Source organism: Catharus ustulatus, chromosome 1 (genome assembly GCF_009819885.2).
Source record: "Catharus ustulatus isolate bCatUst1 chromosome 1, bCatUst1.pri.v2, whole genome shotgun sequence".
In the NCBI taxonomy this organism is placed as follows: domain Eukaryota; kingdom Metazoa; phylum Chordata; class Aves; order Passeriformes; family Turdidae; genus Catharus; species Catharus ustulatus.
This window is the reverse complement of record NC_046221.1, coordinates 69,112,523-69,137,163: the sequence shown is the minus strand read 5'-3', so window position 1 is coordinate 69,137,163 and position 24,641 is coordinate 69,112,523. Positions and strand designations below refer to the sequence as shown.

At 38.5% G+C, this 24,641-nt stretch overlaps 1 protein-coding gene across 1 annotated transcript in view; it reads right to left on the bottom strand.

The window, feature by feature from the left end:
* Window positions 1-3,050: 3,050 nt before the first annotated feature.
* The window catches only part of LOC117008430, a 104,340-nt gene continuing 82,749 nt past the window's right edge, over window positions 3,051-24,641 (bottom strand). The window contains exons 9-11 of the mRNA XM_033082282.1: window positions 18,961-19,170; window positions 8,992-9,133; window positions 3,051-8,092 (exon numbers count right to left, since the gene is read on the bottom strand). Coding sequence (XP_032938173.1) covers window positions 8,052-8,092; window positions 8,992-9,133; window positions 18,961-19,170 — 393 coding nt within the window. The 3' untranslated portion in view covers window positions 3,051-8,051. The remainder of the gene's footprint in view (window positions 8,093-8,991; window positions 9,134-18,960; window positions 19,171-24,641) is intronic.

The following is a 24,641-nucleotide window of genomic DNA, read 5'->3' as shown; positions in this document are numbered from 1 at the left end:
AATACATGTTTTATTTGCCAACTGACCTTTTCTCTGTAACTTCTCTTTAGCCCCCATAAAACATACACGAAATGTTTAGGGTTGATTTCTTTTAAATCTATATTTTCTAGTTAGCTACGGAAATATTTTCTGAACAACCAATCTTAGACAACATAATGATACTATCAAGAGCTTTCCAGTATTTATTCGGAAAGCAGAATTTGCCATTGAGCCCCTGGTTCATCTTATTCGGTATCTAACACCTTTAGCCATGAGGTTTTATGAAACCAGGGAGGAAAGAGTGAGATCCAGTAGAGGAGACTCCAGACTAGAAGAGAAAGGAGTGAGCTCCTGAGAAGGAGATGTGAACTACAAATCAAGAAGTCAAGGAGAGGAGAAAGATCATAATTAGCCATAGCTCTAAATGTAACAAGAATTTTTCAATCAATATGTTAAGCTGCTTGTAGCCAATTAAAAGACTATAAAGTAGGGACAATGCCATATGTAGATTAGGCTAGCCTCATAAAAAGAGCCTTGAAGCAGTGTGGCATAGTTCATGAATTGATTTTGCTTGAAGGCCAAAGGAAAAGGAGCTGCAATATCCAACTCCTATAGTATCAAAAGTGATACCCCAGTAAAGTCCATTCAGTGCCAAGTGAGTCAGAGGAGTTTTACACATCCCATTTATACCAAAGTTTTGCCTCACCTAACCATCTATCCTAGGTTCATGCTGGTGCAAGACTATAATGAAGAGGATTTGGAGTTTGGGGTTTTTTTAGACTGCATTATTACTAAATAAACTAGAGTAATGCAGGCCTGGGAAAACCCGTACCTCTGCCTTCAGCTTTAATCCACCCCTGAATCCTAGTGCTTTGCCTTTGCCAGCTCTACAGGATATAGCAGCATATGGAGGAGTGAGGAAACTACTCCAGAATCTAAAGTGTTAAAAACAGCCTCCTGAAGCCTGCAGAGGAAGCGTGGAGTCAGGGAAAACCCCCAGACATAGAGCTGTTGAGACAGGAGCAACATTACAGCCATTAAAATCAAATGTCAAAGAAGGAACAATGCCTATTAGCTTTTAGAAGCCAAAAATGAACAGTTCAGCTTTATCAAACAAATGGGTTGCACTATCCAATTACTAACTTCTGATAAGCACCATGTCAATTTTGAAATTGTACTGCTGAGCCCGTGGAGAAGAAAAAACAAATCCGTGTTATCCACATAACAAGGATAAAAGGAAGCCAAACTACCACAATCCTGACCTAATTATCCAGGCAAATCACTCCCCTTTCTGGAACCTTGTAGAGCCAGTAGAAATACTGTAACATTCGCTGACAAAGCTCTGACCTTGTAGGAAGCCCCTTTTCTCTCCTCCTCATGTCCCATCTGATCAGAAGCCCTGAGAAGTCCTCTGACTGGGTCCCTCACTCAAAGCAGTATTTCTATCTCAGCATCTTTTTATTTCATCCTACCCAGGAGTACAAAATCTGGGACTGTGTATGGCCTGCTCGAGTGGGCTTGGGACTTCTGCAGCCTGCAGAGTGAACACGACTCCTTATCCAGCAAACAGAATTTTGCACAGCCTCACAGAGCTGCTGGCACATGTACTGGAGGAAACCATTATCCCTTTTGCTTCTTAAGGCTGATGTCCACCGTGTTCAGGGAGCATACAGAGGCTTTCATTCCTTCTTCAGCGTTGTTAAGTCTGAAGCTGGTTGGCAACTCCCATTTTAGTGCTATCCTTACCCCAAGGTACATGAGTGGTAAATTAGGCACGGGTTGAGTTTCTCAGCAGCAGAGTATATAATTGAAAGGATAATGATAATAATAATAAAAAACCTCATAAACTACATTTTATGTAATGTAATATGCACACACTCCCTGCTTTCTTTTTCATCTCTGTCTAAAAAGAGTGTTAAAGTCCATTTTCCATCCCCAGCCAGTGGGCTGTCTGTAAGCACTCCTACCTCAAGGTCTGTCTTATCACTCACAACATTCATAATCAAATAAGAAACACAGGACTTCCAAATAAACCTTTAAACCTGACACACACACACATACACACAGAGGGCAGAAATCCACTTTAGTAGCAGTTATGTTGGATGAGGGAATGACAGCATCACTCCCACCTGTCCTCACCACCTTTCTCCCAGTGGTGACTGCACTCAGAACTGCTAGCAGAGTTGCTCATGTGAATGTTTTCTCACCTGTTTTGGCTAAACATGGCCCTGTGAGGCTTGAGCAGCTGGAGCAGAAGGTATTTGTGCTCAATCTGAAATGAGTGAGGGAAAACTCCCATGGGAGCTTCTCCTGCATGAAAAAGCAGCTGTAGATGATCTCTTCAGGTGGCACAGCTGTGCTCAGAGGAGAGTGCTGTGTCCACAACAACAGCAAGGGTTGAAGAGGAAAGCTAGAAATTAGCAATAGCTCTTAGTCTGTGCTCACTATTTTCTTTTTGAACCACGTCATGCCTGTATCAGCTCTTTGGACATCTCTTCTAAATTCCCTCAGGCTGTCAGAGGGGCAGAGACCAGCCCTTAGCTTATACACTCAGCCCCCGACTCAGGTAAAATGTTGTGTCCCTGATAAGATAGATACATGTGCATGAGGCCATTGGTCCATAAGGAAAATCAGCATTTAAGAGTTGTTGGTAGGTCAATGAACATGGTAAGTTTTTCAGTGCTTAAAAAAGAGTTGGCAGGGGGGAGGAGGGGGAGCAGAGGGGAATCAGGGGCTGCAACCTGTTCCTGTCCACCACTTTTTAATGAAAAAAAATAATGTGAAGAGACCATTAAAAAATTTAGGCTTTTCCACCCCTAATTTGAAAGATATTATGAAAATAGTAAAGTATGTTCTCTGATATTCAGAGCCTCTCTAACATATTTACAGACAATATATTTAAAAAAAAAACACAAAAGCCTTCAAACAGTGATTTTTTTATTCCAAGATAGAAAATAAGGACTTAAACACCCTCAATAACAGAAAAAAACTGAAAAGGTTTAAAATGCAGAGCCACCTTGTCCCTGAAATCTGTCCTGATCTCATTCTGTACACATGAGCATACATATACATATATACATGCATATTGTACTGATTTTAGACACAATCATAGCCGTTGCTGCTCCAAATTTGCTGTGAATGGTTAAGTTCTAAAAGTAATCTGAAACATGAAGAGGAAAAAAATCCCTTCTTGTTTTTCATTTTTATTGTTTTATTGTGTAAGGATTCCATGTCTTTGGAGTAGCAGGCTATTATAAATATATGTCTTAGTGCAGATGAAGAAGTTTTCCAATTTCATTAACAAGTAGCAAGATCTGTGGATATACCTCCCATACAGAATGTTTTAGAAATATGCCCTATTATGTCTAGTTAAGTCAACCTTGTGTCATTATTTCATATTAGTGTATATGACAGGATTGGCATACCCAGGAAAGATGCATCAGAACCATTATGTGCCAGCCAGGAAAATGGAAAAAGGAATTCTGTGGTTTGAAATCTATGTTAAATATCATGTCCTCAAATATGTTGAGAAGGAAAGGTTCTATTGGTAAAAAAAAAATTTAAATGCATCTGTTGCAGTTTAAGGAAGTACTTTGAATAAAGCTCTTGTAAAGTAGGGGGGAAAGGCCAATTTTGGAGTGTATATTTAAGTAGAAAAAGATAAGGAAATGAGAATGAAAAGTCTACTGCATGAAGAGAAGAAGACATTGCTTAAATATCTTGTTTTTTAATATTTTTTTTAAGACACATTTTCTTTTTCACAAGGAAGCTTTTTGAAATAGATCTGCATTTTGCAAAATATTTCTTTCAGCTCTAATATCAGTATCCTACACTATTAATGGAAAGACTTCTTCTGTAAAAAACTACATTGATTTCATTGAAGTGTTAAGCAGATGTTAAGCAAAAGTGGAAAGAGGATATGTTTTGGGAACATCACATAATTTTCATAGAACCTGAGAAATTTAGGGCCATGAGAAAACTGAAAACACCTCCAGTCAACATTTGTACTAAAACTAGATTAACTACATCACTTCTTACATGTTTCTCTTTATTGGTGAGTTGACTTAGATTGGACATCAGTTGCCCACCAAGCTGCTCTATCACTCTTCTCCATAGCAGGATGGCAGGGAGAAGATAAGACAGAAAAAAACCCTCATGGGTCAAGATAAAGGCAGCTTGATAAACTGGAATCAAAGGAAAACAAGAGACTGTATTCCCTAATTCCCATCAGCAGGCAACATCTGGACACTTCTAAGGGAGCAAAGCTTCTGTACTTGCAGCGGTTGCTGCAGAACACAAACATCGCAAATAACAAATGCTGCCCTTTTGTCCTCCTTTCTTTTAGCTGTTGTTACTGAGCAGCTGCCATATGGTGTGGAATATCCTTTTTGGTCTCTCTGAGTCAGCTGTCTTGGCCATGTCCCCGCCCAGCTTGTTGCCCATCCCCAACCTAGTGGTGAGGAGGAGGATGTTGGAGAAAGAGCCCTAGCAATGGCTGTAACATCATCCTGGCAGCAGCACCTTTCCAGCTGCCAGTACAAAGAACAGCACTGTGAGGGCTGCCATGGGAAAATGGGCTCTGTGTCAGCCAAACACAATACGCTCTACAAAGGAAACAGCCTTCAAACCTAGTCATAAGAGAAAACCCAAAATGGGATTCCCCAAAGAATGACACTGCAGGGAAAATGAAGGACCCAAAATAGCTTCATGCATAGGCTCATTGGTCTTGTAATTTTCACATCTGAACTGCAATTTTATCTCCCTCTAACATTTTATCTGGCTGGTGAAGACGAATCTGTGGCTCAGACCTTGGACCATCTCCTGTATGTGTCATTCCCAAGAACTTTGTTGTGTAGCTCCTGACCCTTGTTTGGGAGGTGGCTGTGGCTTAGGAATGGTTTGAGACTCAGAAAGGTTTATGACTATTCACATCTTCTATGTGTTCAGACAACAGATTTCAATGCTCATTGCTGTGGAGGAAATAATGTTGCTACATGATATAAAGGCAGCCCTCAATGTCAAAACCTCTTGTGCTGTAAATTCTCACATCTCCATTGTCTTTAGCTGAGCAGCTAAAAAGTGCTTTCGCTGAGGATCCAGCTCCCCATCTTTAGATTACTGGATAATAATACCCTATCAAAGAGATATAAGAGGGAATCAGAAAAGCTCATCAAAATGTTCAGTGACATGGCAGCAGATTTATGAGGAAAAAAGATGTCATTATAAAGAAGGAAAAAAAAAAGGAAAGGTCATATTCATTAGGGAGGAAGGAAGACCTTAAGAAAGTACAGGAAATTATTGATCAACCAACACTTTAGAGTTTTGTTGTTAAGAGAGAGGGAGAATTTCTTAGCACATTTATTAAAACAAGGTACTGCTTCTCTTCATTTTCACATTTTCAATCTTTTTATTATCATCGCAATACGTCTTCTACTGCTTCCTTAAGCATTAACAGTGGATTTATTTAATAAAACTGAGGACTGAGCATCACTGAAAATACTGTTTCCAATGGAATTCTCTCATGCTGTGATTGGTGAAGTGCTAAGTAATTTGCTTTTAATGCTAGCACATACCACTTAGCACTATATTTAACTGAATGATGAAAATCACTCATTTTTCATCCCCTTGCTTAACTGGTGCTCAGTGTAATCTATCTACTGTACTGGTAGCCTGGTGCCAGATATATTCTAATAGACCCTGCTCTCCAATCTACAACAAGCATTTTAATTTTTAATTCATAGTTATGTCTTTATCCTTTAATAGAACAGAACTACAGATGGGGAGTATGTTTTAGATAATAAGAGCACAGTAGGTACCCAGGGAAACTACACCACTAAAAGGATTCTTTATTTACACTTTTCAGTAATGACTACATATATATAGCTACACAGGAGAAAATTGTTGCAAAGGAACATTGCATAGACAGGCAATTACTATCCAGCTATAACTGAGCATTATGGATGGTGCTGCTGATAAGAACACTTCAGAAAACAATTTCAAAGCCAGTGCCACCCACTGCACATTGACCAACAAACATGGAAACTCATAAGACACAAGGAATCAAAATTAACAGATAGGATGCTACATTTAAAAAAAAATTAAATTTACCTCATATTTAAACTTACTTTAAATTCAGTTTTCATGATTATGTAATGTATAGAATTGTACATCCTAGATCAAATGAAAGTCAGTGGAGAATTTCAGTATAACTGGAAGAAAAAAAGTGGTCAGTCAAGCTCTTCATGCTGATCAAAGTTTCTGTACTAGATCCACATTTGTCAGAAAAATCAACACAATCCTATCACAACTGAAGCTATGGTGGTTCCACACATAAAGTCAGTCCCACCATCAGACTAAATTCCAACACTGCATTACTAACACCGCATTACCAACACCAAAGTCAAAATCTCACAGAACCAGACTGGGATATCACTCAGTGATGAGAAACCCAGGGCATAATAATGCCCAAAGGGATTTTTAAATTACAGTCATTCATCCTGATAGGCAAAACTGAGGTCAGGAAAATACACAGAGTAAGATGCTGCCCACGGCATTTTGGTACTGTCACCCAGAAACTGCAATAGGTTACTGGGTGGTTTGTCTTCAGTAAGTTTCTTTCCCAAAGTTATGTAGAAAAGTTTAAAGTGTCAACAGGAAAAGCAAACATTAAAAGGCAATTTTATTTCTGTTATGACAGAGAGAAGCAATCCAAGTAATATTTTATGCAATAAAAGCCACAGAAATCACATCAATTCTTGTAGATACTCAGAAGTTTTTTAACACTATTTCTGTCTGGGCGTAAGCCATAAAATAACCACAGACATATGTACACACACACAAATAAACTGGAAAAAAAGAAACAAAAACAAGAAAAGAGGTGGAAACCAAACCACTATTAAGCATACCCAAATTAAAACTGTGTTCAAGATTGACATTTAAATCTTTAGGTTACTACCTAATGTAATTTAATGTTTATTCAGTTGGATGAGAACTATGGATTTAAGTAATGCTATTAATCAACAATGCTCAAGATATTGGGTAAGACCTTACAAAGATAAATGCATCTGAAAAACTTTTACCATAGCAGTGTGAACAAAGGGATGCCAGAAAATCCTAACATGCTAGAAAAATGTCACTGATTCCTATCTTAATTGACTACAGAATTCTCCATAAATGATTCAAAATAGCAGTAAGGTAAGTTTCTTTCTGTTTCCAGCTTCATTTTCAGGACAAGAGAAGACTGAATCAGGATGCTGGTAGTCTGTATTTCTCCATTTGTCTCTGACTTTGATGGTCTGGCATGAATGATTTCACTTTTGTTGCCTGTGTTCCCCTTTCCACCTTCTTCTGTTGTCTCTTATAATTCTTGCCTTTGGGGCATGGACAATTTCTGATACATTTTTATGGAGCCAAATAGAATAAGCACTGACTGGCTCTAACCAAAAAGAACTGATTGGTTCTAACTTTAATACTTCTAAGAAACCATGTACATAACCTCCTTAAGTTGCTGTAGCTCACAGAGAAGCAGGTATAGCTACCACAAAAACCTCAGAAAAAATGGTTTCTCAGATCTTGTAAATTTTGCGAGTTGGGACTTGGCTACAGAACTGGTGGATGAAGCCGTCATTGCTCCTCTTCTGGGTGTCCTCTCAGTCTTCCAATTACAATAGCATTGTGCTTTGAACAACTACTGAAAACACTGTCAATGTCTTAGTAATGAAACTTGTTTGAAAGACAAATCAGCAACATTTTCCCCACCACAGCTAACAGGTACAAGCAAAGCTGAAAAAGCAGAAACAAGCAAAGCTGAGAAACCTAGGAATGTCCCACAACTGTAAAGGGAGGAAAAAAGTCACGTGAAATAATTATGCTTGCATGATCCAATCTGTGATCTGATCCCATGAGTTCACCACAGTGCACAGCTTGTTGAAGCCACAGAAGAGATACAAAGGGAGCATTCACAGGACAATATCGCATGAGCAGAGATGTGGCCATCAGAAACACAAATCCTATCAGACAGTAGCCATACCATGGATGTGGATCATGATATAAGCAACTCCATGGGCCATGTGTTACTGCAGGAAGTAGCTCTTGTCAGAGACAACACGATTTCCTGAAGATTAGAAAAAAGGATGTAGAGAAAGACATGATGCAAATACACCAACGACAGTGTATGACCTCCCTCTCCCAACAAAAGGGGCATAGGAGCAAGAGCCCACACACTAAATTTACCAGGTTTCCTTAAAAACATGTATCTTTTGTGCTCATGCGAACTTTCCAAGGTTCTCTGTTAGCAAACAAGATTACTGAGAAATTTAAAGTAACACAAAGTGCTTTTAACTGGATTTTACTCCTTAAAGGGCATTGAAAAAAACAGTGATAGGACTCAGCTGAGAGCAGAGATCTTGTGGAGCCAGCTACAAGGAGCCTTGATAAGCAATAAGAGAAAATTGATATTTCATAATAACAGTGATGCCTAAGGACACCCAGGGTGTTCCATAGCGCTCTGCCATCCAATGCCCTGATACGACCCTTGCTCAGATGCAACTTCACTGAAAACTTGACATAGATGTCACACCCTGCTTGTACTTCTTTAGGCACTGTGAGGGGGACAGAGGCTCTCAGTACACAGTGGAAAACACAATACAAGAAAGATTTGGACTTTTGTACTTAGACCAGTATATCTGGACACATACCTAACTATGTATACTGATTTAAGCCTAAGTGAGATCACTCTGAATTGCGTTACTTTATTGAGGTTCTGAATGGAAAGCATGACAGTGTTTGGGTAAAGGACAGCACTTCAGGATTCTTGCAACAGCTGATGAAACTATCTAGGGATGAAGACACATACAACAACGCAACTGTTAAATTTCAGCTGTCACAGATGGCACCCTAGCCTTCCCAAAAGAAACTGGTTTTAAATTATTTGTTTTTTTCTGTCTTTCCCATCATTTTATGCTTAGGTATAAGGATTATTTTTAATCTAGGTATAGAAACTGGAAATAATACCTTTCCACCTTGCTGTACTCTTTTTCCTCTCCCTCAGGTTGATGCATGTAGATGTACACAGCACACTGTCCTTTTCCCTTATATGCGCCTGGTCTGTGCTCACTTTACACAAAAGACTTTCCTCACTAATATCACCAAATGCCTGAAAAACAGAACAGACAAAACCAACATATTATTATGGAAGCATTCAGTGAAATATCAGAGGGAACATAGATGACTTTGATTACCCTTCCCCACCCCTCTCTTCTTGCTTTCAAAATATCACAGCTTAGAAGCTTTTGTGTGTGAAATTTTATTCTGTCATACTAATAAACCCAGCTTTGCTGCAGCTTATGGTTTAGCTTTCATGGTTCAGTTCCACTCCTGGGCTTATAACAATTTTTCTAACAGTTCTGCCAAAATATTATAAAGTAAAACTTACTGTAAATGTATTCACTAATACAGATAGAGCAGTGAGATTAACAATTTAAACATATGTGAAAAGTGAATTCACCTAATTTTTCTCACTCTAAATGCTTAGTAAAACAATGGAATGGAGATTTTTTACGCCCGTTGCTTTTCATAATTTCGTCTTATGACGTTCTTGACACATGGAGAAGATTTGAGTGGATAAAGAATATACACTCAAAGAAGGAAATCATGACCATGAGAAGGAGATGTTATAGGACTGAAAATTGGTTAAAAAGCCAAGGCACTGCATCAGATTCAGCTCAGTTCATTAGCAGTTACCACATCACATGTCACATCCTCAGCATGTGTCATGTGGGTGGTATTTTGCACAAGAGTGCCCTGATTCAAATTGTTTTCATGTTTTGGAGTGCCCATATAAGACAAAATTTGCTCTGATGAATTTGAGCAGAAATCAAATTTCAGATACTGAGAAGTAACTGAGCTCAGCTCTGTCTAGCTGCTGTTACTCAAATTTTAGCATGAAAAAGCAGGTTGATCCAGTAATACAGTAATATTTTAAAGATTTTTGCTATTCTCAATCTAGTTTAGCACAGGTACAATAAATTTTCCAAACACAAATACATGTAAGGGAATAATATCCAATTTCTATTGTTTTTTTTTTTTGCATATTCTTATTTTCTGTCTGTTTAAACATGTTACAGTCTTTGTTGTACTTCTGTACACTGCAAAGGTAGGAAATGCTGCTGCCTCAGGAACAGAGGGAAACAGGCAACATAGTAAATATTCCTCACATCACATGAAGAGTTGAGACTAAATGTTGGAGTAGTCTTGCATATCCTACATCCCAGACAAATTTCTCTGTACCAGGCTATTCTTTCTTCTCACCTAGATACCACTTACACAGAACAGCTGCTACTTTATTTTTAGTTTTACTCTTTCAAACTAAGAGATACCCCAGTTTTAGGTTGTCCAAAGCTGTTTTGTTCATGGCATAAGCAATCAACAGGGCAGGTCAAAAAGAGATACAATATCATGGTAGGATTTCATAGCAACATTTCTGCATTATACAAAGCCAAGAAGACAGAAGACATAAAGGGGCCTGGAGCATCAGTGAGCTAACAGAATCAGGAATACTTTTCCAGTTGCAATAATCTGAGAAAAATATGTGGAAATATCATCGGTGTATACCTGAAGTTGCAACCCTAATTCCCCAGCAGCTGGAACACTAATTTCATTTTATGGAATCATTTAGGTAGATTTGGGAAAGACCTTGAGATTGATGAGTACAGCCATAAGCCTAACACTGCCAAGTCCACCACTAAACCATGTTCTTGAGTGCCACGTGCACATATTTTTTAAATGCCCCCAGGGATGATGACTCAACCATTTTTCTGGGCAGCCTTTTCCAGCACTTGAAAATCATTTCAAGCTGTCAAGAAATTTTTCCTAATATCCAATCCATTTCCTCTTGTCCTGTTGCGTGTTACCTTGCTGAAGAGACCAAGCCCCACCTGGCTACAACCTCCTTTCAAGCAGTTGTAGAGTGATAAGGTCATCCCTTTTCTCCTTTTCTCCCTTTCTCCTTTTCTCCGTTTCTCCTTTTCTCCTCTTCTCTTACACAACCCCAGCTCCCTCCTCTGTTCTTCATAAACTTGTTTCTATGGAAAAAAAAAAAAGGGAGGATAGAGGGGATATTTATAGTTCGCTGGAAAAGCCTTTCCTTTGGTGCTGGTTAACACATACCAAGAGCTCTTCCAAACCTGATCCTTCACATACCCAGCATGTCTGACTGGAGCAACAGGAACCCTTTGCTACAATTAAGGTACATTCATTTACTTGTGTACTTTAAATTGAAGCATGTATAGATATGTCAGATTTCTAAACTTGATCAGATGTTGTGCAGAGTTGTATTCTTAAATTAAAGTCCAAGTTGTTGTTTCTGAGAGTGACTTAATAACAGTAACCTTATGGTTAATCAACCATGTAGTAAAGTTCACTGTGCACTTACTGCAGTGTAATTATAAAGTGAGCAAAAATATAATTGATGCATTTTGTCAATCTGTGTAGCTGCAAGGTACTTTTTCAAAGGTTATTTTTTTATTCAGATAAAGCAATTTAATGCTGTTTTGGCAATTATCCTTTGACTTCAGAGATTTTACTGCTGATTCAGGTAAAAGTGTGATAGATGAATAAAGATTATAAGCGTTTAAAAGTACAAAATACCTTCTGCAATAATCAGTGACTCTGCCCTTTCAGCATAAAAAGAGTTCTGAAAATCACTGGAAATACACCAAGTCTTGGTGTTTAAAGAGAGTTTAAACTGAAAGATTTTTTTTTAATACAAAATAACACTTTTTAAGTACTCCTTAATTATCATCACTGCTGTTTGTTATATAATACAATTAGAGAGCTATGGCAGCATTTTTCCCTTGAGCACTGGCTCAGACTGAATGGGTGTGCTTGAACTTGCTTCCACTCCTTCTGCAAAGAACTGAAGGAAAGAGTTCTAACTCTTCAGGACCCCAAGAAAAAGAGATATTAAAATTTAAATAATTATTTAATAAATAATTTAAAAGCTATTAAATGAAGATAATATATTTGTGCATGTGTTGATTAGACAGGTAACACTTGCTCCTCACCCCACATTCTCTGCAAGCAAAAAACAAGTCAGTATGAGTTAAAATTGAATATCCATATACAGAACAAGGCTATAATACCAAGTTCTGGTGTTTCAGTAAATTTTTGGTTATCTGAAAGCCAGTGAATCCTGCTGAAAAAGTCCAGTCTCATTCCTTTCCTGGTTCTCCTATCCAACCACAGACAGCACCATAGATAAAATGGACATGGCCACTTGGAGGAAATAAATCTTTTCCCACATGACTCTGAATTTCTGGGATATAGAGTATATAAAATCTGAGATTTGTAGAACAGTAGGGAGGGTGGAAATGGCCACATGCTGCCGGGCTGCCTCCTGCATTTCCATCCTGTTGCAACACAGTCTTGACTGCAGCTGATAATAGATTCACAATTAATAGATACAGCTTCTATTTAAAACCATACCACCATTTACTGAAAAAAAAGCAAGGACATAATCTTGACAGGGACAATGACATGAAACAGAAGATTTGGAGAAATAACTTCTGATCAGCTGAGACACAGTGTGCTCATGCTTCATCTGTAGCAGAGGCATTGGCTTACCCACCACAAGGGCAAGGAGCAACAGACTGAGTCCATTTCAGGACAGGGTTTACATGTCACATGTGAGATGAGCTAGATCAATTTAAGAACAAAGCATGCAAGCACAAGATTTCTCCATGAAACCTTTTTTCCTTGTTTTCATCTTTTCAATGGGACGGAAAGCGCTTCCTGGACAGCTAGTTCCTTTATTAAACTGATTACCTTTAATTGAATTATAACATTAAAGGAGAAACATCTACTGGTAACAATAACTTAAAGCAGTCTGGTTTACTTCTTATTTGAAGTGAAACTTGCTATACTGCCATGACCCTCAACAAAAGGGCTGAAAGTTTGCAGGTTGTACTGATCCCATTGGCTATGTCCATGGGAGTAACCCTCAGCTGAGTTAATAAAATGTGTGATTCCCAACTGAACCTCAATGAGAGATCATTCTCCCACTGAATGCAGTTGCAAAGTGTATTCTCTTTTCAATGGGACAAGATGAAATCTCATAATTAGGCAGGCAGCATGTGGTAAAGCCTATTCAGCCCACAAGCATATACACATCTGCATGCATTAATCACTCTTCTGTGGGACAAACTTTTCCTGTTAATCCCTGCTTTTATAGGAATTTCCAGGAAATCAACTCATGGTTGGTTTGAGCTGGCCATGTTTGTGGATGACCTGACGTGATGCTGCTGAAGCCAGTCAAAGTGGGTCACTTTACACCAAGTAATTAATTACCTTTCCCAGCTTCTCCTCCTGCTAAAACATCCTCACCCACTACCCACAGCTGACCCAGCCTACAGAAAAGTCAGAGCTATGCTGTTCCCTCCCAGTGTCTGGTGAGACGAGGATGAAGTCATGAGGTAGGTGCCAACCTCAGGTACTGAGCTGGAGCCATCCTCCCTCTTTCTCTCCTCCACAAACCTTTAGTGACCACTGCAGGGAGACTCTTCATGAAAACACCACGTGGGGCTTTTGCAGTAAACTTGGCCAATTTGTTCCTTTAATGAAATTAAGGCCAGAAAAAGCTGCACTCACATCCATGCATAAACTGTGCTGGAGTCAACTGCATGGCTTATGCACACATGGGGAAAAAAATAGGGCCCAATATTCATAGCAACACTGTGTATAAAAAGAAAGAATTTGTGGAATTAAGAATAAAACATGAGGCAATTTGTTGATTTGTCCAGGGAATATAAGAGAGCAACAAATGTGTAGATTATTCTAAGGTTGTTTTTTTATTGTCATTATCAGATCCAAGAACTGTATATAAAAGCATGCAGTCCTTCACATGCTAAACGTATAGTTTGCTCAAACAATTGTAAAATATTCAGTATTCTTAAGATTAAATATCTGAATATTGCTTCTGAAAGAACAGCTGTCAGCTTAAATCTAAAGTCTAGTTTGTTTACTGGCTGTATTTTATATCTGTTAGAAAATGACACCAAATGGCAATAAAATTGTTGTAAGTATTCTACTGGGGACTATAAATGCCCTTTGGTTACAGTGTACATATCTTTATACATAATTCCAGTATATTTTCCCTAGAATTATGTTAAATATGTAAAAAGCCTTTTCTCATAAAGGTAAAAATGCTAGATGTTTCCAAGCTGTAATTTAGCATTAGTGTCAAGATTGCTTCAGAAAATAAGCCACGGTTACTGTTTCATTCTTTTTAAGTGTCACTCAGCATACCATATCTGATCTTGTATTCAAAATAAACTTATATGATTTTATTCACTTTTCCAGAAGTGCAGGAGGGTTTAGACATAATTTATAGCATATGGATTGATGTAAATAGCTTAAACTAAGTAATTGGCTACTCACCTACGCTGTCTTATCCTATTACTGCTAGGTACTTTTCAAGTAATTAGGGAAAACAGATCTCTTTTATCCAGTAAGTTTAAATTGGATGAGTCCTTGACATTTGTGAAGGCTTATTTGATAGATAAAATCATACTATACAAAAACTTTCCCTACAATGCTGAGGTTTACTAGGCCTATAATAAGAAACTGATTTTTTTGTTGAGTTAAAGCGACTTATCTTTGCCCTTTTAATAAGAAATCAACTCCAGTCAGCAAAAGTTGAGATAAAAATCACCAGGTTGGTGTTATCACCATGTAGGCAGCAAACACGTACCACTATCATTAACTTTTCTGTGCATGGATTTCAAATAAGTTTAAAATGTTAAAATTCCATAATTTCCTTTATATTACAATAACATCAGATTAATGAATACCAAAAAGCATGAAAAGTGATTTATTTTGGGAAGGTCATTTCTTGGTTGTCCAACAGTTAAATTGAATTACTATTGAGGGGAAATATATTATAGCTAAAAAGGAAAATGGTTTTTACTGCATGTGAATTCTTTGAGTTTTACAATGCTTATGATAAAAAGACTGCACCTACAAGTTTAACCTCTATAATTTTTATGTTGCACATTTAAAAAAAAATCTTTTTATTTAACATTTCTAGGGCAATTTATACATGTCACCTTGTACTTAATGTTCCTTTTAAAACACTTAGTTTTTCCTCATCCCTATGAAACCTATAAAGCTACTTTTCATACCAGACATGAAATTTCTAGTTATACTAGGAAATCTGGACCTCTAGTGGGAATTAAGAAATAAGTATTTTAAAGAAGATATTACTTAGAGGGCATTTGTTCCTAGCTAGTGTATTTCTGCACACAGCACTTACAAACTGGCTTTGCTTACTGGAAAAAAAAAAAAAGGTAAATATTATTAAAGTGAGTTTTGGATCCTGGGATAAAATTAGGTTCACATAGAAGTGATTTGCTGATTTGCTGAATTAGGGCTCTGAGAAAATCTTGCTTTCACTGAAATATAAAAGAGTAGGATGAGGCTGTAAATATGAAGTGAATTCCTTATGAGCATCCAAGGACTTCACAGCAAGATTATGCAAAATTCCTCTTATGCCTGTCAAAGAATATCTGCAGATACAGAAACATATCTGAAGTTAAAGTCACCAAGAGCTGAACACATGAATCTGAGGTAGAATTTGGCCTGAATGATTTCAGTGCTGTTCTCATGTTCCTGTGTTTGGCAAGAGAAACTCCCCCCAGATCTCACCAGCCTGCACACACTCCTCAGTTAGCTGAATGCTAAGAATCTACTGCTTGTGCTGGTGGTGCCCTCTGAACAATGCATATATTTGCACATACTTTTTCAAAGTTATTATAATTCCTGCATTGTTTTCTGACAAATTGTTCATTTCCTCCTATTAAACATATTATTTTTGAAAACACCCACCAGAACTAACACCCATCATGCTGTAAATGTCACAAAGCATTAAATATCTGATGGACATATCTTAGTCCCCAAATGCCTGAATTCATGAGGTTCCACTGTAGCGTTTTAGCATTATGGCTCTTTCAGGTATGACTCCTCAAACTTACAGAAATTAAAAGTCAAAGTCTTTTCATTTTGCTATCTTCAGAGTAACGTGCCTTCTGAGTTTCTTAATAAAAGTGAACAAACAAACAAAAATTTACACTGAAATAATTACATTTTCACCTTTGGTATATTAGTGTAATAAAAAGGAGGATTGTTTCACAGGAAGAAGGTGCATGTAACCCCCAGTTCCTAGATGCTGTTGAATTACTCCTTGCATTCTGCAGTTGTACAAGACTCTAGCCCATCCAGAAGAACAAAATAAGTGAAAATTGATTGTGTTCTTACTCTGTGGACACTGCAGATGGAGTAGATGTATATACAAAGGTAGGACACATCACAATTGCCACAAACCACCCCTGTTCTTACAGGTCGTGTTCCTACAGTCCCAACACAACATTTCATACAAATATCTTGTCTCTGGTGAGGAGAAATAGGCTTGCTGATCATGAAGAAAGAAGAAAGGCAGCTGTCATTTCTATGATGGAGAGAGAGAATAGATAACACTCTACCCTCACCAATGTGAAAGGCTTCCCTCCTTCACCACTGCTGGAAAGGTGAGGAGAAGAATGACAAGCAAAATGGGAACTCATCTTGTTTCTTTTGGTGAGATGTTGTACTCATTCTAGGATAAAACAGGTAAGATTATGAAACTATACTACGCAGGTAAACTTCTGGGAAAGAGAAATCTTATTTACACCAACAGATGACCCGAAGGAAGCTGATTATATTTAGAATAACAGGAGACTTCTGACCAAATAGACTATAAAGATCCAGAAAAATCTTTCCATTGAGTCACTGGGAGCAAAATACCTAAGACAGATTAGGGTTAGGCAAACTAAAATACCTGAATCTTTAGAACAGCTCTAGATAGTCAAACTGAAAATGCTTATACACAACAAGTTGTCAGCAGGGAGAGCAAACTGAAAAGATTATTCCAAGAAGCCCAGGTACCTTTCATCTCCTACACTTTTAAAGACTATACATAACATTGCAAAGCACCCTTCAGCTCCAAAACAGTTTTCTAACCCCCACTCAAGAACCCCTCCTTGTCCAGGTGCAGCAAAGGGAAAAAAATGTTCCTGAGAGGTGACAAGAGCAGCAAGTGGTAAAGCTCAGGTGTCGTTTTCCCCATAGCAGCAAACTTCTCACTTGTCAGTATATAGTTTTAAAATTCATTACATATTCCTAATTTGGAACTGAAGTAGAAAGCCCTGACCTATAAAATACACAAATGTATAATTACATCTGTTATCAACTAAATGTAAGATCTGTATATGGGCTCTACTGCAATTATTAGTTAAGCACATTTCTTACATGTAATTGCATTTAGATCTCCAAGTAAAATGCAGTAAAGCATGCATTGATCTCCTAAATTAGATGTGCAGCTTTCAAGACAGTGAGGTAAGACTCAGTCATGGATTTTAGGGATAGGCTATGTTATGATCTGGTGTGAGAAACCATAAAGAAGTGGCTTGAGCCATCCACATTACACATTGCTTACTCTGTGGATGCTGGAAGCTTCTCAAAAGCTCACCTGGGAAGACAAAATTACATCATATGAGAACATATTTCTTCTCTCTCAGAAGTACAGAACAGATTAATGAGCTGACACAGTGCACTGGGTTAAGATCTGGGGTGTTCAAAGACCCTCCTTCTAATGCCTGGCAGAAGCTGAATGAAACCTCACCACTGAAAAGCTGAGAAGAACTTAGCTGGGGAAAATAATTCTGAAAAAACTACATTTGTAACAAGCAGAAAGTAGGAGTTGGGGACTTCCAATATGGAAAAGGTATTTTAGCAAACGTCTAGGCAATTATTCACATGAGGAGTTTCTTCAACAGACTTGGGCATGGACCTGGATTTGCCAGTTTCTTTGTTCCAGTAATTAAGTTCTACTTCGTGTAGGCCACATGTCTTCTCTTGTTTTCTTTGGCCAGCTTGAAGACTCTGGTGTCTTCACTCTGGTGAATCACAAGTTCCCCAGGCAGAAAATAATGTTTGAAATCCTTGAGGACAGTTTCCTTTAAATTAAATTTTCTTTAAAAAGCCAAGTAGGGCAAAGACATTAAGAATAAAATCTTTAATGAAGAAAACAGCCTTGAAACATTAAACAAAGGAGAAGAAGCAATGTTTGCCTCATGCTGCAAAGATGCACTTGAACCTTCACCTTAGAAGTGCACAGATGAAAACATTGTGTTTCATCACCACTTGTGCCAGTTTTGGTAAAAAGATCACCATAATGATGCTTCCACTTCCTATCTGGGTAGGCAAAGTAATATTCTTTGACTCTGCTTTCTCTTAAATGCCAATCTTTTTTTAAGAGTCTCTCAACACAAGACCAAAGGCAAAAAGGAAATGTTCCTCTTCAAAGCACTTAGAACAAAAATGGCAAAGCAATGAACCAAATGCAACCCATGAAACAAGCAATGGGTGATACGCCTCTTTAATAACATCCTGTATTGTATTTTAGTGCACAAGCTGCTGAAATTCTGACAACATCCAAGATTCAATCTAAAACATGCAAGATGCCAGTAGGTAATCTAACTGTGCCTTAGCTCTGTGTATCTGAGTACAAGCTAAGTGAATGACCATACTTGCAGTAATAGCTGTCCATTAAACGTACACAGTACTTACCTTGTATATTTATATAATATAATTCCTGTACAGAATGACCTTATGTGGTTCTAAGGGATATATATTTATAAATAATCTCTATGTGTGTAGTTTCAATGTATATCTTACATAATTGCCTTTAAATGGCTCTATAAACAATCCGAAATTGCTACTTTGCACTGCAAAAGCATTAACTCATTGATTATACACTACTGCTGAGTGAGGTCTTCCTATGGAAGCGTTAAGTGTGTATTTTGGGCAGGGTCAAGCACAGCCTATTCTCCTCTTGTGACCTAGTTCTAAAACGCACCCCTTTGCCTCCAAAGCCTGGCTGCCTGCACCTACCTCAATGATAGCCCCATCAGGCAGTCTGAGGAAGTGCCTGTAGAGCTCCTGGAAGCCGCTGAGGTGAACCGTGTAGACACAGACGTGAGCAGTGGTGCTGCCTTTCCAGCTGGCTGCAGCGTCAGGGATTTCATCCTGGTGCCGGAGGTCACAGCTGGAGACACCCGGCTGGCTGGCGTGGTCCTTCCAGATGTAATCAGACACTGCCACCTAGTGAAACACAGCCCCCCCCCGGACACACACACACAGAGACCCCCACCCCCACCAAAGGAACATATTTAATTAACTTCTGGCAAGAGCTTAACCGATTTAAAATGATTTTACAATAAATCTGCAAAGCCTGTACCATATGCAGCGCTTGCACGCAGTTCTCTACTACATATTTTTTATGACATAGATCTAAATAGAGGAGATAGACAAATCCCTAGTGTATATTCTGTAAAGTTAATTCTGCACAGATGAAGCTGTAATTGACTCCCGTATTAACCAAAAGTAGGGAGATCAAGCAGGGTAGGTTAAACAATAAAATGGCAATGCTGATTAGGGGAAAAAAAAAAAAGCTTTCCAAGAATTTTGTGAGCGAGTATTTGTATTTCTCTCTCATCGAGAAGCCTTTGCTCCTGTACCCACAAGCACTTTCTAGGCTCTGATCTCTGTAAAATATTAAAATAACCTTGTGCTGCTAACTGAATTGCAGATGAGGCAGAGTAAATAAGGTGTATTTAGGTGTAAAGCTAGTTTATTAACAGTCACCTAGCTTCCTAGTTTGCTCTGCACATGTCTGGTTTGGTAGGTTTTGTATCCCCCTACATAAGTCAGAATTTCCATTTAACCTTTTTCATGTTAATTCTTTACACAGGCTGAGCAGAATTCAAGACATCAGACAGATCATGGCACAAGGCCTAAGCACTCTTTATCCCTAACTAGAAATGATGATGAGAAGCATTATTTTTATACTGCCCCTGAAGTGCAAGTATAAGCTTTTTAACCCTCCACTTTTGCAAGACCTTTTCGTCACTCATTTTCTCCCATGAGATGCTACTCCTGTTTGTGGAAGGAAGGAGTTGGTGATATCGGTACATTTTTACAATATATCAGCATGCTCTTCCCAAACAATTCTATTTAATGTAGATAAAACACCACTTTTTCTGGCCTACCACGTGCTTTTTCTTTCAAGTACGTGTATTACACTGGCAGAAATGATTGGAATTTACTCACAAAGCTAGCTAAAGGAAAGCTCTCATTTAAGATAGGTACATCAAAACCTTCTTCTGCATGGTCTTTCTTTTACTTTCTGCTGAAATGAAGAGCTCAGATTCTTACAAGATATCTCAAAAGTCAGATACAATTTTTTCCCCTCACTTGGGAAAAGTCAGATTTAGCTCAGTTTGCTTGTGTTCCAGTTCCCATTTCCTTAGCTGCTCTTACGCTTTACAAGGAATCCCATAACTAGCACAGTGTGCCACTGCCACGATCCTGACGTGGATGCTGTTATTATGAGCCACTGCCTTAGGAGAGGATTTGTTTTAGGTGAATTAAGAAAGCAAGAACACATATAGGAAATTATCTCCAACTCTTTTCCAGGAATGACAGAACAATAGGATACTTCATTTTAGCCTCAGCTTCCATTTACATCAGCCCTAATCTTTTATTTTTTTACATTTTAAAAAAGAAAAGGTCATCTGAAATTTAAGATAGAATAAGCACAGTCTGAATTTTCCACACCAGAGTCCCTGGTGTTCAAAGGCTTTCATTCCGGACAGCATGTTAGGAACACACAGCAGCCCTAAGGACAGGACAAGTCCTGTATTTTCTTCTGTCTACCACACAAGGCACATGCCTGCATTACACAGTGTTCCATAAGAATTAACGTGGCCAGTGGTCTCAAGAAAGCAGGAAGGCAACTTCCACAGGTACAGAGTTGGCTTGAGCACAGAGAAGCAGCTGTAAGAGCTGACAGACCACAGCCCCTGCAGTGGTTACCCTCCTCTCTCATCCCAGTGTCTTACCAGCAGAACTTCTAACCTGCCCAATTCAAGAGCACCAAGGCTTTCCTGGCCTCATGTCTCCTCCCTGATCTATGGCTTCAAGAAAGATAAATGGTTGAGAGACCCATCTCAGAAACTCAGTCTTCAGGAAACACAGCAAACAGGATGATGTCTGTCACAATCCTTGTTTTATACTAGATGCATTTTTCTCTGTATTGCTAGCTTCCTTTATTGAAAGTGTTTTCTGCCCCCCTGAATCAGTCCCATGCTTTCCCCTGCTTCTTATCTGACTTTTACCTCACTTTCACTGAATCTTCTTGTTCTTCTCCTGTGCGTGTCCTTGTCAACTACCAGTGGACTTATTTACTGTGTATTTTGCAAGCCGTGGAAATGAACACCACATCCTTCTTTGCAGCCGCTGTTTTGCCCATTTGAGTTGTGAGCTCTGGGGGACAAAAGCATGTATTCTGTTCTTGTCCAGAACAGGGGAAAGCATGGACTTTCCACTACTTTCACACAAAGAAATTACCACCTATTTTTTCAATCAGTGCCAGATCTGAGTGTAATTTACAACACACAATTACTGTGAGGAAGCCAAATCCAAGTTATTTAAAACTTTGTGCCTGAGCAAGCCTTCACTTTGCCAGGGCAAAGACCTTCTTTGGAAGTTCTTGACTCTGGGTGCCATTCCCAGGGCACCATATCCATGTGGGACCAGGTATGGCATCAGAAGTCTCTGCTTCCTTCCCAAGAGCAGACAGTTCTGCAGAATAGTGGGAGTATACAAACCCATCTGATCTGTCGTCACATTTCAAGATCTGGTGAGCTTCCTCTGAGGACATTGGTGTGACTAGTCAAGAGAACATGACAACATGATGATATTTTTCTAGAGGTCCTTCTCTATCCTCCCTGCTTCCCCTCCCCAAACTGAAAAAAAAAAAAAAAAAAGATAGATCATCTGGCAACTGTAAGAGAAAAGGCACCATCAAAGCTGGTGGTGCTGTGGTGAGTTGCATAGCCTTGGACTGGGGTAGGCATTAGAAAGGAAGGAAAGAGGACCCTACCCTGGAGCATCTCTCGTTAACTCTTCCTCAAAGTCACCTGGTTGTGTGAGTTTGCCTGAAGGCAGACTCTTCAATATGTGGAGGGATACAACATTTGAATACCACTTCCAGGAAGAGGGAGAAGCTGTTTGTGGCTGTGGATTTAGAGACCCTTTTGCAGAGGGACCTTTCCATTCCCTCCTTGCTGGCACCATCTGAAAGTGTTTGGCAGACAGATGTCCACTGCCTTGAAACTCTCAAAACACATTTCTGTGAAGTGATAGGTCACTAGAGAGCTGCTGTGGCCTACATAACCTGAAGTAAGCTCCAAAAGTAAACTCTACTGTCATCTGAAATTTCTATCATTAAGTTAATCAAAAATGTCCATTCATTTCTATAGGAGTACAATATGAGTTTGTAAATCCATCGAGACAGGCTAGTCAAGAGACTGTGCATATAGGACATGTCAGAGAAACTGCAGTTAGCAATGATCCAGATTCACAACGGCTGACAAGAAACCACAAAATGCCAGAACAGTGTACAGTAATCCTTAAATGAAATTCATCTTTCAGCAGAAAAACACATTAAGGATGGTAATTCAATGATAAAAGAGGCAGGCCAGAACAGGTTCAAATGCTGAATATTTCACAACATAACTTAATTAAAGCGGGACTGTGAGGCTGTTAATTGCTTTATAATAGTTCAGCTTGAAATGAGGTCTGATGTGAGTGCCCTTATAGTTTATTTGTTTATATTATTATAATCATAAAATGTTACATCGACCTAATATGAATGTACAGTTTTCACTGGCCTTTATTATGTTGACAGCCTTTTCTGCTTTTGGTCCTCCTATTTTTGTGTGAGTATAAGAAGGGAAGAACTGGGAGGAAGGGTCATGAATTTAGGTCAGATCAGATGATTCAGTAAGTCTCATGTGGGTTCAAGTCTTATTAATAATTTTAATACATTTTTCCTTGACAACAATTATTTCAATCACTGCTCCTTTAACGTACACCATGACGTAAAAATACACAGGTTTTTAAAAGAGTGGAGCACATTTCTCCTACAATGAAGGTAAATTATGTCAACCCTTTGGAAATTACAGTGCGTAACATAGAAAAAAAGACAAAAATACATTTGTAAGTACAAATACAAGTGTATTTTGTTGTATAAATATACTATGCCACACCAAGTGTACAGAAATATATTATTGAAGTAGAACACATTTTAAACACAAATGTATTGATAAATGCATATTTATAAATATATTACACAACTGAGGCACAGCCAATTAATATTACCAATATTTCCTAGGTCAGGGTACAGAAAATGCCAGGTTTGTGTGTAAAGGTACTACGATGCTTTCTATTGTTTGACAGGTTTTGTGAAAGAAGAAAGAATATTTCCTCATATTTTCTGAGCTACAGTGGGAACGAGAGGAAGACTGACTTCTAGTGACTTAAAAAAAGACATCCTTATGAAAAAAATTCTTTTTAAAAATTTGACAAATATACATGTGTGTCCAAACACTTGATTGGTACTGATTCTTAACTGCAGCAGCATTATTTTTAGCAATATCATGGGAATCAATTCCAGGCTCATGCATTAAGAAATGTATAAAGACTTGTTTGAAAACAGAATTCAAAGAAAATGCATAAAATTAGTATAATGGACCAAATCTACCAGTTGAGAATGCATGGAACTGAATGGTGGTCATGATAAATAATTACCAAAAGTTACAAGCTGTTAACTTTCGTCAAAAGAGCAAAAAAGTATTGAAATGATAGGGGGAAAAAATGTCATCAAAAGTCCAGGATGCTGCATTTACTTCAAGCAACTTTCATAAACATGGGAAGTGCATTTTCTGTGGCAAGAGTTGTAAATATGGGAATTACTGTTCTGGAGGCAATCTTTGTTAAACCAGCATAGCTTTACAATTAAAAGAATAAAAGCTGGCTAGTGCTAACCTCTGAGGGAAGCATAGCACCCCTTAAGCATTACAAACCCCATTTCTGATAAACTGTTGCTAAAAACCTTGCCAGCAGCTCTGGTAAAAGAAGAATTTGCATGCAAATACGTAAAAACATCCTTCCTGTCCGTGTCAAAGGCACCTCGTGTCCAGGTTCCAGTGAGGTTATCACTGGACCTCAGTGACAGTGGGGAAAGTTTCCAAGCCGCTGTAGGAAGGATGTGGTACTTGACAAGCCGTGAAAATGAACTGGGTTTTAATAAATGAATAAATAAATGAAATTGGAGACATGGCAAGCAAAGGCATGAACAAGAAAGTCTATTAGTATTGCCAAAAATCATACCACCACGAGAAAGCCGTTCCAACACTCGTCATATTTAACCCTTACACGCACAAAGCACTCACACTCTTTTGCAAGTGCAGCTCTGGCAGCGCAGCAGCGTGTGCTCTCACTCCTGGGGCAATAATGAAGCACACGAGTGTCTCAGGTTAGCAAAGGCCTTTGTAGGCTCCTGGTAACTCTGCAGAGAGATAACTCATTTCTAGATCATCCAATTTATGAACATAATGGACCAGCATAAGGGACCAGTAGTATTCAGGAATTGTTTCTTTCAGTCAAATTATGAATGCCTGAAGCATTGCTCGTACAGTCTTCCCTGATTTATTTAACAAAAAGACATG